The sequence below is a fragment of the Acipenser ruthenus genome, chromosome 11 (genome assembly GCF_902713425.1).
Source record: "Acipenser ruthenus chromosome 11, fAciRut3.2 maternal haplotype, whole genome shotgun sequence".
NCBI classification, from domain to species: domain Eukaryota; kingdom Metazoa; phylum Chordata; class Actinopteri; order Acipenseriformes; family Acipenseridae; genus Acipenser; species Acipenser ruthenus.
In genome coordinates, this window is record NC_081199.1 from 1,536,479 (window position 1) to 1,557,756 (window position 21,278).

General features: G+C 43.5%; 1 protein-coding gene across 2 annotated transcripts; it reads left to right on the top strand.

Moving 5' to 3' along the window:
• The first annotated feature begins 4,203 nt into the window (after window positions 1–4,203).
• Window positions 4,204–20,596, top strand: LOC117427695 (DNA topoisomerase 3-beta-1). 2 transcript variants are annotated; one of them, XM_059032779.1, is made up of 18 exons: window positions 4,204–4,222; window positions 5,428–5,591; window positions 12,557–12,688; window positions 12,783–12,889; window positions 13,376–13,450; window positions 13,870–14,066; window positions 14,720–14,876; window positions 14,978–15,091; window positions 15,291–15,381; window positions 15,833–15,987; window positions 16,147–16,252; window positions 16,585–16,731; window positions 17,200–17,373; window positions 17,743–17,871; window positions 18,324–18,473; window positions 18,818–18,918; window positions 19,714–19,915; window positions 20,040–20,596. In XM_059032779.1, exons 2-18 carry the CDS (start codon window positions 5,522–5,524, stop codon window positions 20,501–20,503), a joined length of 2,571 nt encoding a protein of 856 aa, XP_058888762.1. In that variant the 5' UTR covers window positions 4,204–4,222; window positions 5,428–5,521; the 3' UTR covers window positions 20,504–20,596. The 2 variants fall into 2 exon arrangements, with proteins under 2 accessions (XP_058888762.1, XP_034758331.2); XM_034902440.2 differs by lacking the exon at window positions 4,204–4,222 and adding an exon at window positions 4,485–4,593.
• The last annotated feature ends 682 nt before the right edge of the window (window positions 20,597–21,278 follow it).

Sequence of the window (21,278 nt, forward strand, 5' to 3'; positions counted from 1 at the left end):
AAACCCGGGTTTCATTAAACACAATGCAACACAAAACCCGGGCTTCATTAAACACAATGCAACACAAAACCAATTTGCCAACATTTTTTGGGGAAAAAACAATCTGTAGTTGTTTCTGTTTGTTTGTTTTTTATAATGATCAAGATACTGGAGCTTCCCTAAATCAAGGGCACCGGCTAAGCTATCCTCTTGATGAATCCCTTGTTTACTGGCCTTATTACAGGGCCCGGTGTTTTCACAGCAGATCAAGTCCTATCAATTCCAGAGTGTCTACCGCCACCTAGTGGAAAACAGTGTAACATGCATCACACAGCGCAGGTAACTCCCAACTGCTTGAAAACATTCTGAAAGAAATGGGACTGGCTTCATGTTTCATAATTCATCATCAATATACGCAGATGTTAAGCAATATTATCCTGCCGATGAAATCCGCTCAGTCATCAATACCAAGAAGGAAAGTTAAACCACAAAAGCATGCCTTTTCTAAAGCCCAGCCTCAAATCCAGAGAAACCGCACCACATTATTCACTCGTTGTTAAGAGTGTTCTTTTGTAATTGGCAAGAAAAAAACATGACTATTTCACCACAATGGTGAGGTCATTGAAGCGCGTAATACCAGTCATCACGGAACTTCAGAGTGAATACCTTAGCTCCTGGGACCGAATAGGTACACTGTACCTCAAAAAGAAATGAATAGCGACGCGTCACGTTACATACATATGACTGTATTCAGAGACACGCTGATTCGTTTTAAAATGCTTCACGCTCAGCTCGTCGCATTTTGAATCCCCTCGTATTGTTTTTTTTTTTTTAATTCATATATAATGTGCCGCTGGAAAGAAGAGCATGTAGCTAATATAGAAACCCAGAACTCGTGTCTACCTGTGTGGGTCCGGTCCTCCACAAGCGGCGAGAAAGAGACAGGTGATCAAATTATTCCAACGAGCAGGAACATTAGCGGCTCAACATAGGAAAAAAACACAGGTTGGTCAACTAGACAGCGTTATGCAATCTGTATCAATGCGAAGCGACGCGCTTTTACAGATATCATTTCCACTACAAAAAGTGTTGATTCGATTGTTCTTATAGAAGTTTACTGTGGTAAAATAACTGCGTAGTGAAGTAAAGCATAGTAAACGCATATAGAAAGCCTGGTAATTTACCAGAAAATTACCAAACAACTGTGCAAATGCACCATGCTCGGTCTATATTTTGTATAAATATGATAATAATTACCCGTTTCAGAAACCCACATTCACAGACAAAGCTTTTCAACATGCGTGCTATGAGGCGTTGCTTCCAATACCTGATAGATTTAAGAAGCCATTGTATCTGCACACGTGTTCAGAAAGTAGTTGTCATTCTCCTGGGCTGAATGTTACACAAATCACCTGGGTTGTTTACATCAGCCCCCTGTCGTTTATCCGTGAGCACACTTTGATACGTATGTCTTGGTATTCTTTAAACGTTTGTAGACCACATGTGGATGTTTTTGTATTTGTTTTTTTTACCAAACGGTATAAAACAATCGTGTAAATAAGAAACTGTACTTAACATCAAAAACTCTTAAATAATATCTGGATTTCATGAACAGTGTTCAGAATATCAGATAGGAACAGGCATAAATGAACATACTGCTGAATGTTTGCAGAATAATGCAAAATTGTCACATGCAGAATTATAGATAAATATATATATATAGAAACCCCAGACACAAATCAAGATTTAGCTGCACAATCTTTCCCAAAATCCCACTTTTATTTTGAAACACATTCAGTACTTTTCATGATAATAAATACATTTTGTAATATAATATAATATAATATAATATAATATAATATAATATAATATAATATAATATAATATAAATACATGAAATAAATAAATTGCTTTAAGAGTATCAACATTGGACATGCTACATACAAGAAACAGGTTTACTTTACAGGGATACAGCAATTAAAAAAAATAACCAATCAATTGGGCATTAAATGATACATCACAAGCGTCCCCAAGCCCCCACACAACATGAGACAATGCATTACTGAAAGGCAACTTGCTTTCAAAGTAGACATGGCAAGTACATACATGGCAAGTACCTTAGCTTTTCAGTGCAGTTCATTTTATCAACTGTCTACAGAATTAGCCTTTAGACATACACAAGCTACTGTCACTTCCTTATACTCCAGCAGGTACTGTGTGTTGCCAACCATGGACATGACAGGCATGTTAACTTTCACCTCGGCGGCGGGTATCGCAGGGCGCTCCTTCCCATCGACGGTACAGTGCCGAGGACACTGCGCATGTCTGATCAAAGCAGGGATTCTCCTGGCATTCATATCGTCTCTGCAAAACAACAGGGGGATTCTTATGAGTCAACAGCCTTCTCTAGGACAAAGACACAGTCTGGTTAAAAGGAGGAAATGCTGGATGAAGGCAACTATCCCTGCCTCTGGTAACAGCGGTTTTGGTTCTGGGAATACAAAGCCCTAAGAGTTTGTGCCATGTCAGTGTCTGTGCATCTTGGTTCCACGATGTACCTACCTCTCCTCTTCAGAAATAAACTTACAATAGCAATGCTTTATGAAGTCCCCACACTAACACATCTTCATCTGTATACACAGGACTTCCACTACAGAAAGTCAGAGGAACCCCATAGGGAAGCCTGTGTCATACCTCAGTATTGCTCTGAAGAACCTCCAGAGGACCACAGCGTTACAAGCGTTGGCAGCACAGAGTGGTACAACACAAAGCTGTTCCGATGTACGCGTGTGTTCAGGACTCACCTGTAAGTCCATGCAGCCAGACTCCTGGACTCATCGATTGGAGTTCTGCTGTTGATCCCGTTGATCCACTCCCTTACTTGGCTCAGGGAAAAGGAATACCCGTCAGCAGTGAGTGTGTGATCGGAGTGTAAGTGAGCAGCATCAGCAACGCAGCTCAGAACTACTCCCAAACACAGAAGAGTCTGCAGAGGACGAAGTGAAAGGGTAGAGAGTAACAAGAGCAGCTCCACGATCAGACGCCTCGGGTAACATGGTTTCAAGGGACGCCACTCTTTATCAGTACAGTATGTGGGTATCTGGTTTAACTGAAGTGCAATAAATACAGGTTGCATTGGTTTGCGATACCACTGGAATGAAAATATGAACATCTTACCAATACTAGCTGCCCTCGTGCTACAGTTGTCTCTCACTACAGTAGTACAGTGTAGTCTTACCTTATCATTTGCAACACTACTGCATTGCCATTAGATAACTAAACAGACCCTTTGTGCCACACAGCAGACTGCCACTGCACCTGTAATTTGCAGTAACAAAACAGCAAGCACAACCATCACCAAAGTAGGGTTGTTAGGGTTTATTTTTACCTTTGTCTGTGAAGCCACTGTAATCTTCATTTCTGTTTCACAGATGGGTCTGCACTTGTGTTGTCTTCAATGTTCTGAGGGAGATTGCTTGTGATATACTCCACACTTCATCCATTTATATACTGTATCAGTCTCAAGGGAAAGTGAGGGGCTTGGCTTAGCTGGGTGAAAAGGTTGCTCAATGTTTGAGAAAAAAAAAGGAAACCCTAGAATTCTTGTTAACCATCATTTTGATACTATTTTTGGAAAAGGTCAAAAGGCCGTGACAGAAACGTCAGCTATGCAAATTAGCCATAGTAAGCCATAGGGTCTTCCATTTTTTAATCAAGCTTGCATGATCATGAAAACGTTTTCAAATGTGGTGGGTTTGTTAGTTTATTTCAAAGCGACGTTTAAAACAATGTTTAATGATAAACACTCTTTAAAAAAAAATAAGTTATTTAAAAAACAGTTCAAGTTTTGTCAATAGACCTGTGTTCCTTTATAATCTACAGCCTAAAATAATCTAAATAATCTATGGTGATTATGTGACGGATAGACACAAAAAGTCATCGCAAGAGATTAGAAAAGTGACAATGAAACAATTCCCAACCTGTCTGTGTGTAACCAACGCCTGTGCTTGTAAACACATAAACACAATCTTTCCTGGAACTACAGCACCCTGAAAGGAAGCTCTAGAAGTCTAAGCACATGCTGGTAGAATGTGGGCTGAAGACCAAACCGACTGTCTTCTGGTAAAGAACTGCTCTGATAAACACATGATCATTGATTACTCCGCTGAAGAATTACCTCAAATAGAGGCTTCTAAGAAAAAGAAGGAAGTGTCTGTGATTCGGAATGTCAAGGTGATTTTAGGTAACCATAGACTGCAGTCCATTTCTGGGGGGGGGGGGGGGGGGGGTGTTTTTAATATCAATTAGTCATATGAGCATACTGTTCAAAACGTGTTTTTTCTTTATTTTTTCTCATAATTATTATTTTTTTGTTCAATAGCTTCATATTTCACTCACAGCACTGTCAGATAATATCATTTGCGTGTGAGAGGAATGTTATCAGACCTGTTATTTGCAAGTGAAAGCACAGCTAAATTAATACAGTAAAATCATCTCAGAATACTTTACTGTTTTTACACGAGACCCGGAAGTAGATGTGCTAATCCGTCGTGTGAGAGTGTGTGTGTGTCATGGCAGCCCCCAGCGGACACAGCTGAGCAGATTTGTAACGCAGTAAGTAACTCAAAATGCATTTTAGAGGGATCAGGTTGAAAGAAAAATATGCATTTTATATAATCAAGAGAGAGAGATAACGTAGTAATGCTTTATGCGCCCCTCCGTTTGTACAAGAACAATACATTCGTCTTTTCTCCGTCTGAGCACAAAACACTGATGCTCCAAAATGTATTGGAAAGAGACAATACTATCAAGCTTGGACAACAACAATTCGCAAAAATTAAAAACTGAAACGAGATTACCGATGGCGAATATAATAGTAGATATTAGATCGACGTTCCTATCAGCAGGATTTCAGTCCCGCTGCTGCAATAGCTGCACAAAACACATTCTTAATATAACCACCCGTTTCACTGTCTCTAAACTAAAAGTCAATCAAATAGAAGGATTGCTCTCTTTCAGTCCTGATGTGGAACTATTGCGGGGGCTTCTAACTGGTAGTAGAATATGTACTGGTAATGGGAACCCCCAAAAAGACTGTACATTTTATACTGGTTCAAACCACTCCGTAGATCAAATTATCAAGCGTGTTGTGTTGTTTCAAATACTGCCAAATAGTGCTCCTGGCAGAATTAGGTGTCAAATACTGTGTCCAGCACAATTGTTTGCGGTTGCAAATTACAGCTAAAGTGGGGAAGGAGATTTTCCCTGCCTCAATGGATTTATTTATTTATTTATTTATTTATTTACAGCTCTGTTGTTGAGATGTGTTGGCTGCAGTGCAACTGGATTTTCACAGATCAGTGCAGAAGTGGCCCTTGTCCTTTAACATGACTAAACATTCTTGTTTTTTAATTAGTACAGTGAGTGTGTCTTTCTGTGTTTCATTAGGAACGCCTGTACTCCGTTTCATTGCAATACTGGGACTACGTCCCGCTGACCAGAGCCAGTGTCTCGAACAGGAAAACTGAACCCTACTGTTAAAATGAAGACGGTGTTGATGGTGGCAGAGAAGCCCTCTTTGGCTCAGTCCATTGCCAAGATACTTTCAAGAGGTAGGTTTAAAAACTGCCGGGTTTTGCTACAAGCTCTAGTGTTCAGGTAACAAGCTCAGGTGTGTCTGATTATTAAACTGGAAACAGGTATGGCTCAAACTGCTATGCAATGGGAGTTTCCACCCCTGTACTGGAAGACTGCCGTGACCACATGAGACAGAGGCATGTCCGCTCCACTTGACTCGGGTTCCCACTGCTTTACATTCTCCTGATCCCGTGTGTTGAGTACGGGATGGACACAGAAAAACACAATTCTCTTCCGTTTGGTTTTTAAATCATGACTTTATTCACACATGCTGCACATTCTTCAAACAAACAAGGAACATAAGTGAATACTAAGGAGCTGAACTGGAGGGTTTGCTGTTTTTATAACAAGTCCAGGTAATGTCATTTTCAAAGGGAACAAAATGCATCGTGTCCTTTTCTAAGATAGATACCTTTTCACATCTCTGCTCAATTATTGTAGATACACAAACGACAGTGTCAGCTGTCTCTCTGCTCAATTATTGCAGATACACAAACGACTGTGTCAGCTGTATTGCACTGACCGTGCCTTCATGACATGATTAAGCTCATCTCCATCCTCAGGTCTTTAAAGCTGAGGGAACACAAAGCCACTGTGGCTTGGAACTGGGTTTCAGGAGACTAGGTTTCAGGGTACTGCCTGGCACACCAGGGGGGACTTAGGGTTTGATACAGCAAAGATACCTCAAACTAGGTCTCCTAAAACCAGGTTTCAAGCCACTGTTCCTGAAAACGTATCTTCATGTTGCATCAGCTTTATTAGTGCTAACCAAAGGACTTGCAATGTTCTCACTAGTCCTACTTTGCTAATACAAAGACTAGCAGTTGAGTCATTATATGTCAAGTGAACTAGTCACAAATAATAAACTCTTTTCTTCATATACCAGTAAGATTGTATTATTATTATTATTGTTATTATTTACATTTTCTTTAAATAACCAATGGAAGAATTCTTTGTGAATTTTACAACCCCTCGCTGAAACTTCTATAATGGATAGGCATTGAATGCATTGTTATTATTAATAATATTCTTTTTCTGATGCTATAGTTAGTAGAGTCGTTTTGACAAGCACTGTGTAAAGAGCACACAGGACGGGTTCTCTGGTTTTCATGCCTTGCAGTTCATGATATCTGATAGTTTCTTGGGATCAGAGTTCCTGGAGGTAGCGCAGATGCAGGCGACCTGCATGGTTTCAAGTTCCAGGTTGTACTCGGAAAGCTGGTTTTTTCTCAGGACTGGGATGCGGATGGAGACAGGAATGCTTTCCAAGCTGTGGATTAGCGCCTCCTGGTCCCCATTCCTGATCACGCAGTGATGGGAAGTAATGCATTTTGCCTGCTGGATCACCTGAGGCACCCTGTTCAGGTCAACGTTCTTCCTGGAAAAAACAATAAGTCCACAATATGAAAAGGATGCTGTTTGAAATTGTGAACATATTGCTGTTTTTTTTTAAGCTAACCAGTCTAGATGACGTGCATTTTGCATAGCACAGAACTTCCAGAAATTGAGCTGTAAAATGATATATTGCTCATTGCACTAGTGTACCTGTGTATAAAATGTTTACCATGAGGCATTTTAATTTGCACAGTAGTTTTGCATGCTCCCAGGCGTTTCCCGTGGTTATGCTATGCATTTAGCTTACTTTTCCATGGTTTGCCATGCCTTTTAATATGTTTTACCGTACCTCTGTTGGCCTTACAGTGCTTTCCAATGCTTTGCCTTGATTTCACAGTGCTTTATTATACTTTGCTATGCTTTTACTGTGGGAAACTGTTACAAGGGCAACAACTAGGATTTAACACAGTTGTATAACATTGGCTACTTTTTCTCTTTTCTACATATGAACAGAGTGCATGTTGGGTTTGTACTCACTCATATGTCCAGGGAGCCAGGCTTCTCTCGTTTAATGGAAGTTTGTTTTCTAAGATGTTAATGAGCTGGTAGTTGAACCCCTCGGGGTCTCCTGTAAATATTGAGCTCTGCGGAATGCTTTTGCATTCGCTTAAGAGCAGCATTGTAAAGCAGTAGATTTGGATTGTCTGGAAAAAAAATAAATGAAGCTAATTAACAATAATAGTAGTTATATGAAATAGACTTGCATTTAATGGATGCAAGTTTAACTTTTACGAGTGAGTTTCTCTCATTGCATGTTACGTGATGAATCCCACTTATTAAAATTCCTTCAAGTAAGCTACAGTACTTTGTTGTAAAATGAGGTCTAAGTAGCCAGATTTTTTTGTGTTGTGATTAATTAACAACCATGTAGAAAAAGTTCTGGTATCAGTTAGCTACTAAGAACCGGACAAGCGCTGATGAGACAAATTGCCTCCCCTTGATGATTCTAATGTTCTTCTGTGCTAGTGATCAAGAGGCAGGATTTTGAACAGTCACAGCACCGTTAAACACATGCTTCTTCCCCCATAGCAAACTGCGGAGAGTCGTGCTCCTGCTGTGATAACTGCAACCAGTTCAGAGCAGATTTAGCATTTCAATAAGATACAGATTTTTTTTTTTTTAACTGCATCCATAATGCAGTGTGACTAGCATGTTGTGTTGTTTTAAAGTTCATCTGTCACCTTGAATAGGATCCGAACTCAATGCAGTACTTTAACCCTAGAGGTAGCCTACTAACTCTAACTTTGCTTTTATTCATTGCATACGTTGCTAAGCACCTATTCGCAAACATTTCATTGTACAGCCAACATGCCAAAAATAATTCACCCATTATATCTTTAAAAAAAAAAAAGAAATAACTGCTAAGACGTAAAGGAGTGAATGAATGTAAAGAATCTCTTACCTTGAGGTGGATCATGTCTGCTGTGGTGGAGTGGTTCTGAGTGCAGGAAGCCTGATGGGGTTGCAGTCTCCAGTTCTGTGCTCCCCATCCTTGAATCCTTCATATTTATATAGAAATTGTGTGAATGAGAAACCCACGAGCGTGCTTCTGAAAGACGTCATGTTTCCCCAGGAAAGCTGTTAGGTAGCATGTCCTTTCACGCCAAACGTAGCTCTAATGCCTGGTGGGTAGAAACGAGGCTGGAAACTGAAACACTTATTAAGGTAAATCAGTTTCGTGCTCAGGAGAGACAGTTTCAAAGAGTGGATTGTTATTTTACTCATCTGATGCTGGGAGCAGGAGTAGACTCTTGAGAAATGGGTTCTGAGTCTGCGTCGGTCTGGCAGCTCCTGTACTGATTTGCAGCACCAGGTTAGGATGGAAATCTCATCCTGGTTTACCTGATTAAGTATAAGAGCGCTCTTTTCTGAAGATATGATGATCAGAAACATTTGTAAATGGAGCAACAGTCAAATTCTCTCTGTGGAGTCTCCACACAGTCCCTGTGGAGATATGTACCGCACCATTTAGGATTAGGTTCAGGATGTGAGTGGTGTGGAAATAATCAGACGTCCAAACAGCAGTTCAAATGATCCCAAAACTTCTGTATTTATTAAAATTAATACAAATAGTTCCACTCCTCTATCAGCAGTGGTACCGGGGGATATACGTTATGTGCTGTGCAGTGATAGTGGTGCTCTGGGGGGTGTGCTGTGCAGTGATAGTGGTGCTCTGGGGGGTGTGCTGTGCAGTGATAGTGGTGCTCTGGGGGGTGTGCTGTGCAGTGATTGTAGTGCTCTGGGGGGTGTGCTGGGCAGTGATTGTGGTGCTCTGGGGGGTGTGCTGTGCAGTGATAGTGGTGCTCTGGGGGTGTGCTGTGCAGTGATTGTGGTGCTCTGGGGGGTGTGCTGTGCAGTGATAGTGGTGCTCTGGGGGGTGTGCTGTGCAGTGATAGTGGTGCTCTGGGGGGTGTGCTGTGCAGTGATTGTAGTGCTCTGGGGGGTGTGCTGGGCAGTGATTGTGGTGCTCTGGGGGGTGTGCTGTGCAGTGATAGTGGTGCTCTGGGGGTGTGCTGTGCAGTGATAGTGGTGCTCTGGGGGGTGTGCTGTGCAGTGATTGTGGTGCTCTGGGGGGTGTGCTGTGCAGTGATTGTGGTGCTCTGGGGGGTGTGCTGTGCAGTGATAGTGGTGCTCTGGGGGTGTGCTGTGCAGTGATTGTAGTGCTCTGGGGGGTGTGCTGTGCAGTGATTGTGGTGCTCTGGGGAGTGTGCTGTGCAGTGATAGTGGTGCTCTCGGGGGTGTGCTGTGCAGTGATTGTAGTGCTCTGGGGGGTGTGCTGGGCAGTGATTGTGGTGCTCTGGGGGGTGTGCTGTGCAGTGATAGTGGTGCTCTGGGGGTGTGCTGTGCAGTGATTGTAGTGCTCTGGGGGGTGTGCTGTGCAGTGATTGTGGTGCTCTGGGGGGTGTGCTGTGCAGTGATAGTGGTGCTCTCGGGGGTGTGCTGTGCAGTGATTGTAGTGCTCTGGGGGGGGTGCTGGGCAGTGATTGTGGTGCTCTGGGGGGTGTGCTGTGCAGTGATAGTGGTGCTCTGGGGGTGTGCTGTGCAGTGATTGTAGTGCTCTGGGGGGTGTGCTGGGCAGTGATTGTGGTGCTCTGGGGGGTGTGCTGTGCAGTGATAGTGGTGCTCTGGGGGTGTGCTGTGCAGTGATAGTGGTGCTCTGGGGGTGTGCTGTGCAGTGATTGTAGTGCTCTGGGGGGTGTGCTGTGCAGTGATTGTGGTGCTCTGGGGGGTGTGCTGTGCAGTGATAGTGGTGCTCTCGGGGGTGTGCTGTGCAGTGATTGTGGTGCTCTGGGGGGTGTGCTGTGCAGTGATAGTGGTGCTCTGGGGGGTGTGCTGTGCAGTGATTGTGGTGCTCTGGGGGTGTGCTGTGCAGTGATTGTAGTGCTCTGGGGGTGTGCTGTGCAGTGATAGTGGTGCTCTCGGGGGTGTGCTGTGCAGTGATTGTGGTGCTCTAATTGTTCTATTGAAAGATATACATTTAAAGTAGAGATTAAGTAGTTTTATTATAAAGTAGCTTCATAATAAAACAACAATTTTTTACATAACATGCATAAAATGAAAAATAACACGCAAAACCTCATTTCATTTCAGTCTGAGGCCCACAGTTGAGAAGATCTGGTTTAGATCAGTAAATGAACCCCGTCTTCTTCAGACAGCACAGTAGAAATACTCCCAGATGAATGTTCTAAGAACACTGTGACACTGAGCTGGAGTTTCAACCCTGAAAGGAAGCTGTACATACATGCATCGTCTTCCAGGTTCAGTCCACGGGGAAATAAAGTCTTCACAGTACAGTACACCTTGCAGGTGATTTCTTCCTGGGAAATGCCTTTCTAGGTACTGCAAATATTTATGCAAATAGTCTTTCCAGTCATGCACACTGAGGAATCTGTGTCGGCACGGACTAGCAGTGGACTGTTAGGGGAACGCCTCATTCTAGTGGAAGTAGATTCAAGGCGTGGCAAACTCCCAGCACTTTCCTTTTTTCACATGAAGTGTGACTAAAGAATGATGCTACCCACCTCTGTCTAACAGTTTTGGGAAAACGTCTTTGTTTGGAAATGTGCTTGTTCTGCAGTATTCCATTTCAGTGTAATACAGCAATGGGAATATAGTGCTGTTGATGCTGGTATTGTTTTTCTTTTTTAGCACTGATCCCCGCAGCGTTTGTTCTGCGTGGAGAATCTGGTTCAGAGAAATACCAGCATTTGTGGTTATAAAGAGACGGCTCATTTTGGGAGTGGGGGGAGATTCCCTTTTTTTATTTTATTTATTTTATTATTATTATTATTTTTTATAAATGTTTTCCCCTTAAAGAGTAAGTAGCGGGGTTCCGAAAAGATCCACGTCCCCACGTGCTGCTACAACTGTTTAAATAACGTACCTGTCATTTGTCTTTTCACTGTTAACATCTTACAACTTTTTACACTTATAACTTTAAAGTCTGTTTCAAAGCTCTTTACAAAATGTCTGCTCTAGTGCACTGATAGTGAACAGAACAGCCAGAGCACTTGTTATGCTTTTTTTTTTTTTTTCTCCCTGCTGTGATTTAGAGGTCAGATCTCAAACCCCGGTGTTGCTTGAGTCTAAGGGTGTTGCAGAAAGTGGCTCACACATTTAAGAGTTAATATCATAGTTAAGGAAAAATGTATCCTTAAGAGTTCTGCTTAAACTTGTATCCAAACAGCCCCTGGATAAGCAGGCTTCAGTGCACAGCGAACAGGCAAACTACCAAACAAAGTGCAATACAGTCCCCTCTGAGCAATACCAAAATCAAAATTCAACCTCATTGTGCGATACTGGAGCGTTAATAGTCGTTCGGTTCTCTCTCTTCATTTCTGCCTGTTCGAAAAACAAAAAAGTAGTTTTTTTTTTCTCTCTAGAGATCTGTTTCCTGAGTAAATGCATTGATGTGTTTATATTGCCTCATATCTCAATATGCCAGTAGCCACAGCCTATCCTCAAGATATTCAAGTTTGAGTCATGATTCAATCCACTTGATAGCAATCTATTTCTTGTAACTTTTTTTTTTCCTCATTTACTAAAGCAAAACTTTTGCTACAAAATTTCCATTGGGGTATGACTACCCCAATGACTAAAACTATGTGTGTGTGTGTGTGTGTATATATATATATATATATATATATATATATATATATTTATTAACAAAAAGGGCAAGGCCAAAATGGTCTTCAGGTCAATACATTTGTAGAGGGCGCCGAGGCCACATGTTCCCAGCCTTGGAAGCCGATTGGTTCTGTCTCACCCTGAGCCAGGGGGCAGCCCTGCTTTCCCAGACCTCCATTTTCAAACCCTATGTTCCCACTGGGTGAAGCATCGATGCTCCCAGCCTTGGAAGCCGATCGGTTCGCTCTCCCCTCCGAGCCAAGGGGAAAGCATGTCATCTTCCTACAGTCACAAGCACATCATTCCTGTTTCCAGTCCCAGGGCTTCTCTCAGCCCTTGCTCTCATGCCAAATATCGGTGACATGTTGGAAGCCAATTTCATTCTTTTTTTTTTTAACCTGTTTTCTTTTTTCATTAGGTAGCTGCTCCAGCCGCAAGGGCCTCAACGGAGCATGTTCTGTGCATGAATACACCGGCTCCTTCATGGGACAAAGCGTGCGTTTTAAGATGACCTCGGTGTGTGGACATGTGATGAGCCTGGATTTCATAGGTCAGATCATTATTTGTGTGCCTTCGAAGGATTGCTCTGTTGACGCGTCCCGTACCGCGCACGTCTCTTAACCCGAAAGTCTTTCGTTTTCCAGGGAAGTACAACAACTGGGACAAGGTGGACCCCGCGGAGCTTTTCAGCACAGCTCCAACGGAGAAGAAGGAAGCCAACCCCAAACTCAACATGGTCAAGTTTCTACAGGTGAGCTCCTCCGCGCTTTCTACGGGCTGCGCACCGGTCAGGCTGCTCTTAGTAAATACTGTCAGCACTGAATCAGCTCTGAATGTAGAGATGTGTTTTCTTTTGCATTTCATTGTGATTGATGACTATTCTCTATGCTTGGGAGCACCCCTGCCTCTCTATTATGCCTGGGGATAAAAAGAGTTGCTCTGTGTGTCTTTATATACAATGTGCGCTCAAATTAAGGCATTGTGTTAGATCCTACTATAGGCTCTACTGGGCTGCGTGTAATTCTGAAGGAACACATTATTAGTCTCACGTCACACTAGCTCACATGTTTACATTTGCAGGTACAGTACTGTATGTAGGTCATGGTGATCAGTTTTAACATGCCACCGATAAGTGTCATTTACTATTTAAGCTGTGATGGGGGGATTTCTGTAATCCACATGCTTGCTTTCATTGCCCTGGTACTAGTAAGTGACAGCAGAGCATGTGTTTTGATAGGTTGAAGGCAGAGGATGTGATTATGTTGTACTCTGGCTGGACTGTGACAAAGAAGGAGAAAACATCTGCTTTGAGGTATGTTGTTTTCACAGTAGCTTGCTTAGGGATGTGCCCGTGCACGCTGTCAATGTTCCCGTAATATTTCATTGGAGTTGAAATACTCCAATGAAATATCTGGTTACACAAGCCACGGATAGGCAGATTCAGCAACCCATTATATATATAAATGAAGAAGATAAGTCATTGATAAACTGAAACTCACTGTTTTAATAATAATATGTATATATCACTAGCTGTATGATCATGGAAATAGCCCCTGTATTTATTGAACAGTGCTATGATTCATGTACATGTCACTTCATTAGCAGAAATGCATCAGAACCCCAAAGGTACCTTTCTATAAACCCTGCAGATACTACCTTTTGAAATGTTTTGGATTGAATATCGCCCTGGAGGTGCTGTAACTCTCTCCTGATGCTGCGTTTCCACCACAGGTCCTCGACGCAATCCAGCCTGTAATGAACAAAGCGTACTGCAATGAGAGCACAGTGTTTCGAGCCAAGTTCAGCTCCATCACAGACACTGATATCTGTAACGCCATGAACCACCTGGGGGAGCCCAACCGCAACGAGGCCCTGTCAGTGGATGCTCGGCAAGAGCTGGACCTCCGCATCGGCTGTGCTTTCACCAGGTACTAATGAGAGAGAGGACCCACTGGAACTGATCAGAGAGTTTCAGTGTCTTGTAGGGACATTCCCAATCACCAGGTACCAATGAGAGAGGGGACCCACTGGAACTGATCAGAGAGTTTCAGTGTCTTGTGCGGACATGTTTTACAGCAAAAGTGTTGCATTGCCCTATAGAATTAACTTACTTTGCTTCATAAAAGTCAAATTAATCCTGCTGAATATTGTTATGTTAACATATTGAATTACATACCGCTTTGTAGTTTTCCATATACTGTACTGACAAAAATGTGACATTTCGAAATCTAACATGAAATACTGTCCTACTATTATGGCTTCCGGTAGACTTTTTGCAATCTCATTTTAAAGTTTCTTTCATTACATGATGTTAAATAAAAGATCTAAATTATGTTCATGTAGTTTATATATATATTTTTTTTTTTGTTACATCTCAGTCCTAAAATTCAAGCTGATGCAAAACTTTTGGCCACAGCTGTCCAGGGGTGCAGTGTTGCAGTAATTCTACAGGGAAATGTAACAGGGTCATATTTGTTAAGGTTTAATGTGAGATATCTGCGCTCAGCTTTCCCAGCGGAACTCCATGGTTAGTTACTGAAGGGTTTTTTTTTTTTTTTTTTTCTTCGCTTATTATTTTTAGATTTCAGACCAAATATTTTCAAGGGAAGTATGGTAACCTGGACAGCGCTCTAGTTTCTTTTGGTCCCTGCCAGACACCAACCCTGGGCTTCTGCGTGGAGCGCCACGACAAGATCACATCCTTCAAACCAGAGCCCTACTGGGTCGTTCAGACCAAGGTCTGTTCATACTGATTCTCTTTATGAGGGCTGTTTGCCTGTGCCTAATGTGTGCACTCTGTTTTATCGTCTTTCTTTTGTTCGTTCGTTCTCTCCGGTAGGTGTCGAGAGGCAAAGACGTGTCTCTGACCCTGGACTGGGACAGGGTGCGAGTGTTCGACAGAGAGGTGGCGCAGATGTTTCTCAACATTGTGAAGACCGCCCGGGAAGCCAGGGTAAGGAATTTCAGAGTCAGCGTTGGGAAACTCTTGTGTTGCAGCGACACTTTCTTCCAACGGATGGCGCCAAACGGACCCCTTTTTGTATAAAAGAAAAGCCATTATTGCATTACATATATATATATACAGTATATATATCATCTTCGATTTGGTGCTTACTGTATTATATGTGTTGGTATAATTGTTTTATTTGTAGGTAGAGTCAGTGAGCAAGAAGGAGAAGGCGAAGCAGAGACCCCAGGCTTTAAACACTGTTGAAATGTTACGTGTCGCAAGTTCAGCCCTTGGTACGTATTGTTTAAAGCTCAGTTTTCTGTTTTGCAAGGAATAGTTTTACACCGTTTTCAATTCATACACAAAACCCGTTTCTGGATTGAGTTTAGGTGGGCTCAGCTAAACTCTGGGAAAAGCTCAAGAATCACACTGCATGGTGTGCTGCAGTAAGACACTGAACACAGCTTAACTACCCTTTGCCACTCTTCTACAATGCTGTACTTTATTAACCTTTCAGAAGGGTCGGGTTCCGTGGCACGTTTTCAGAAGGGTCAGGGGTTCCTGTGGCACGTTTTCAGAAGGGTCAGGGGTTCCTGTGGCATGTTTTCAGAAGGGTCAGGGGTTCCTGTGGCATGTTTTCAGAAGGGTCAGGGGTTCCTGTGGCATGTTTTCAGAAGGGTCAGGGGTTCCTGTGGCATGTTTGATTAGTTGTATCTCTTTACCAGCGCGTTTTTGTTCTTGCAGGGATGGGCCCTCAGCATACAATGCAGATAGCGGAGAGACTGTACACACAAGGGTACATCAGCTACCCTCGAACAGAGACCACCCATTACCCTGAGAACTTTGACCTCACAGGAGCTCTGCGTCAGCAAGCAAGCAATCCTTTCTGGGCAGATTCAGTGAGTGGATTTGAATAGTAAAGCAGCAGAAGCTATTTTATACAGGGATTCAAGCTGTCCCTTTTATACAATGCTTGCATACGGTGGTTGGGACTAGATAGAGAATGGGGGTGATTAAGCCGCGTTTTTGTGTGTAGTTTTGTGTTTCTGCCCTTGTAGGTGAAAGCATTGCTTTCTGAAGGAATCAATCGCCCCAGAAAAGGGAATGATGCTGGAGACCATCCCCCCATCACACCCATGAGATCTGCTTCGGAGAGTGAGCTAGGTACCCACCCTGTTTTCAGTTTTCCTTTCTGGTATTCTGGTCTCTCGTCAGTGTTGCACAAGCTTTAGTTGTCGAAGCTTCAGTGCACAGCGCAACTCCATTAGTGTTTTCAGATGCAGTTTCTTCTGGAATAGTTAGCAAGCACAGCAAATAATAATCTAAACAAAAACGACAACAATAACGGGAAAATGTAAACAGGTAAGGAATGAAATATTAGGTTCAGTAAATGATACACAGCACCCTTTTAAATGCATGTGTCTGGTTTGCTTGTTTTACTCGAGTCATTGCAAACCCCTGTAAAGCTGCTGCTGCTGCTGCTGTTTGTCCTTCAGGAAGTGATGGATGGCGACTCTTTGACTACATCACAAGACACTTCATTGCCACCCTCAGCTATGACTGCAAATACCTGCAGACCACCATCGCCTTCAGCGTCAGCACAGAGAGCTTTACATGTACAGGGAAGACTCTCATATCTGCGGGTAAGAATCAGTCTTGCCTTCTGGCGTTGGTTACAGGCTGCCCCTTGATTTAGTCATTCTTTTTAAGGAACAGTATTTCAACAGTTTTTTAACATTTAAATCTTTTAAATCCTATATTTAAAACTGCAGCTCAATTTACAGGTTTTTTGGGGGGGGGGGGCAAAAAAGATTACAGTTTTTTTTGGAAAAGGCGAGACGAGACTACTTCAAATGAGGATGTAAGACTGCATGTTTCCACGTGCCAGTTTTGGGCACAGTTCAAAGGGTGGGAATTCCTGTCATGTTGATTAATGATCACGAAGAAAGGAATTCTGTCCACCTTGATATTCGCTGCCTAGCAGAGGAAAGGCACAATTTGAGTACGGTTGATTCTGTTAGGCAGCAATTGTGTTCCGCGTGTTTCCCTGTGGCTGACAGTATGGTGGCTCAGAATTGTCGACATTGATTTTGACTTTGTTCCACGCGCAGGCTTTACTGAAGTGATGCCGTGGCAGAGCATCCCGGAGGAGGAGAGCCTTCCTGTCTGTGAGAGAGGGGACGTGTTCACCGTGGATGAAGTGAAGCTCCTGGAGAAACACACCAGCCCCCCGGACTACCTGACTGAGGCAGAGCTCATCACATTGATGGAAAAGCATGGCATTGGTAAAAACACAAGCCACTAGTCATGAGTCACCGCTGCCAATGGCACCCCAGGTGTCTGCTCAGATTGCTTCACATTATATTTTATTTCCCCCATATTGAATATTGTTCCGAAACAGCTGAAATTTAGGTTTGCATTTAAAGCTGTAGCCCACTCACTATCCACAGATCACAGTAAATTACACCTCCAATATGAAATTGCATGCATCATGCTTTTGCACTTTTAAGGCATTTTATTACTCTGATTTAGGATTATTATTATTATTATTATTATTATTATTATTATTATTCGATCCTGATGTGTCCTGAGGCCATACTAAATGACATGGTGTTCCCAGACTCCTTGCATTGCCCACTCTGTTTTTTTTCCAGGGACTGATGCCAGTATCCCAGTGCACATTAATAACATTTGCCAGAGGAATTACGTTACTGTGGAGAGCGGACGCAGGCTTAAGCCGACCAACCTGGGGATTGTTCTTGTCCATGGCTATTACAAGACAGGTACAGGAATGACTTTGTAATGTGGATGGTAAACAGTAACCCACAGTGGAGAATCACGAGCAGCACAGATTGCTGCTCCTCTTTGTACAATGTGTTGTAACGGAGAACCACACAACCCCTTAGGGTGTCAATTTCACCTTAAAGGGGAGTGCCGTCTCATTGCACAATTCCCAGAGGTGTAACTTGCTGCTGCTTGCAGAAGAGCATCAGATTGTTCCAGCCTTTCTGAGCACTTCACTGGAAGCTGGGCAGTAATTCCACAATCAGATTAGACATTAGTCACTGCAGCACGGGGCAGACCTGCACAGATACCAGTCCCTGCTCACTGCAGCCGGATCGCACAGACCCCTTTGCCTTTCCCAGCCAATGCATTTTTGTTTTCTCATTAGAAGGACAGCTTCTGTTCTGAAGAAGAATCTGAAACCATTAATAAATCATGTCTTGTGTTTAAGATGCTGAACTGGTGCTGCCCACGATCCGCAGCGCTGTGGAAAAGCAGCTGAACCTGATTGCCCAGGGGAAAGCCAATTTCAAGCAGGTCCTGCAGTTCACTCTGGATATCTTCAAGAGGAAGTTTCATTACTTTGTAGATTCCATTGCTAGTGAGTTGCTGCTGTTTTTCCTAAAGTCCACGGAGTTAAGCTAGTGCACAGACGGCTGTGTTTTACGAAAGAGAACTCTTCCTGTCTGCAGCCAAGGTTTTTAGAATATTCATATTGCACCCGCATGAAAATCAGACACTGTTTGATTATTCTTTTTTTTGTTGGTCTCGCTTCTTTTTTTTTGTCATTTTAAATAACTGGGGTTTGTTGTATTGCAGGAGTAAGTAAACAGGCTGTGAATCTGCCTGGGCTGCAGGTAGAGCAGTAGAACAAGTACAAGCCCACACTGTTAGAAGGAAGGCGCTGCTCACGCTATCATTGTGTCCTTGATCCTTTCCCCTCAGGCATGGACGAGCTGATGGAAGTTTCCTTCTCCCCGATCGCAGCCACAGGGAAGCCTCTCTCCCGCTGTGGCAAGTGCCACCGTTTCATGAAGTATATCCAGGTACACGGAGGGATCAGACACTTCCAGCTGCTTTCATTAGCACTCGTCTTGGACTACCTTACCTAACTTTAGCTAGTGCAGGATTAGTGCTGATGGTCTGTGGGACCCACATGTTAAAAGGTTCACAGATAATACACTGGTCCAAATTTCAGTCAGGATCACATACATTTTTCCTTTGGAAAATGACACAGTATTTGAAGATGGTTCGCCACCCCTGTCTGGGATATAGTTGTTCCATATCTCTGTATCCTAGTGCTGGTCTGATAACCAATGTTATCGAACTGGGAGACCTACCCTTACATGCTTGTACTAAAAAAAGCTCCTTTTACCTGCCTACACATACCACCCCTGCAGCTTTCTGCCATCAGGATCACACCTGCATGCAGGGCAATGATATAATACAGCTGGAGTTCCACAAATCCAGCACTGCAAAGCCTTGAGGGTGCGGGACACTGGGGTGCTCATAGGGTTGTAAGTAAGCTGCTATACCGGGGTAGAGTAACTTCGTATGGTCAGGATCCCTTCGCTGCAAATTCATGCACCAAAAAATTCATTCTAGGAATTCCACCCATTAAACCTACACGGTCTGTCCTGTTTTTTGCACACACTACTCCCTCTTGTGGAAATATTTTAAGATAAATGAAATCAAAACCTGTGTACAGTATGTGTATTAAAACAGTGCTCATTGCTTCCTGTATCACATGACTTCTGTAGTGAAGCAGAGGTTTAATACAGCTGTCATCCTGTGAGTAATACAGCGGGAGCTTGTTGTGTTGTATTTGAACTCTCTTGTAGGCTAAACCGAGCAGACTGCACTGCTCCCATTGTGACGAGACATACAGCCTGCCCCAGAACGGCGCCATTAAACTGTACAAAGAGCTGCGCTGCCCGCTGGACGAGTTTGAGCTGGTGCTGTGGTCCACGGGGTCCAGGGGAAAGAGCTACCCGCTGTGCCCATACTGCTACAGCAACCCCCCCTTCAGAGACATGAAGAAAGGTACAGAGCACCGGCCCTGACGCAGCACAGTGCAATGGGATCTCATGTTATATAAAGACAGGGGGGTGAGCTGCAAAACAAAGCCAATACATTTACAAGAGCATCTTCTGTCTCCTGCTTTCAGGCATGGGCTGCAGTGAGTGCACCCACCCCACCTGCCAGCACTCCCTGAACAGCCTGGGGATCGGCCAGTGCGTGGAGTGCGAGAACGGGGTCCTGGTCTTTGACCCCACCTCGGGGCCCAAGTGGAGGATGGCGTGCAACAAGTGCAACGTGGTGGTGCACTTCTTTGAAAACGCCCACAAGGTGCGGGTCTCCTCGGAGAGCTGCGAGTCATGCGAGGCGTCGCTGGTCATCGTGGACTTCAACAAGGCCAGGTCCCCTCTCCCGGGAGACGAGACCCAGCACACAGGCTGCGCGTTCTGCGACCCCGTCTTCCAGGACCTGGTGGAGCTGAAGCACGCAGCCATGAGGCACCCCATGCACCGCGGGGGGGCGGGCAGGAGACAGGGCCGCGGAAGGGGCAGGAGACCGGCCCCAAAGAAACCCAAAGACAAGATGGCGGCCCTGGCTGCGTACTTTGTGTAATACACACGGGCGTCCTGGTTAAGGACCAAGCTCCAGTTTGGCTGGGATTTTATTTTTTGTAATCGCGAGAATCATAATAAACCTTCTCCTGTTTGTTGTTTGTATTTTTTTAAATATTATTTTTGCTTGTGTGTGTTTTTTTGTTATGACATTATCCATCCACTTTGTCCAGGAATATTGCATGGGATTAGCAATTAATTAGCTAGAATGCTGAATATTTATTTGTAGTTTAAGAATTGACTAATGATTTGGCAAAACAGTGGTTTAAACTCTTTTATAAAATCGGTATGCCAGAAAATTATATTTCCAAACAAGGGGCTATCGATTGTAAAAACGGGGCTATTTTCCAAAGTAGTGATCCACAAAACAACTCTGAACTTTTACAGGTCAGGCTTGGGATCACTGATTCTGACAAGCAGCGCCAGTATCTCCACCAATATAGTACCTGTTCACTTGTGTTGTTGCAGAATTGTTTAGTTCCAGCAGAGGGCAGCAGAAACTATTGTGGGTTGAGACGTAGGCTTGCTCAGTGAGCATGCGTAGAGGAGTTTCCGTGTTTTGACTGCTGTAGTCTGATTGAGTAACGCATGTCAGTTATAAACCGGGGCTATTTTCCTAGGAGTGCTGGCCTTAATGTTTTGGAAAGCCGGCTCTTCTCTCTGAATGCTCCACGGACATCTCCACATGGATAATAGCACTGAGCAATGATCACTGTGGGTGTATTTGTCACATGATCGGTTCAACAGAATATTACTGTATCTGTTATTGCTTATGG

Excerpts from the sequence above, each read along its gene's own strand:
- LOC117427695 (XM_059032779.1), top strand. The coding sequence starts at position 5,522 with ATGAAGACGGTGTTGATGGTGGCAGAGAAGCCCTCTTTGGCTCAGTCC. Across the intron at positions 13,451-13,869 it reads GAGAAAACATCTGCTTTGAG|GTCCTCGACGCAATCCAGCC; the intron begins GTATGTTGTTTT and ends TTTCCACCACAG. Across the intron at positions 17,374-17,742 it reads GATGGAAAAGCATGGCATTG|GGACTGATGCCAGTATCCCA; the intron begins GTAAAAACACAA and ends TTTTTTTTCCAG.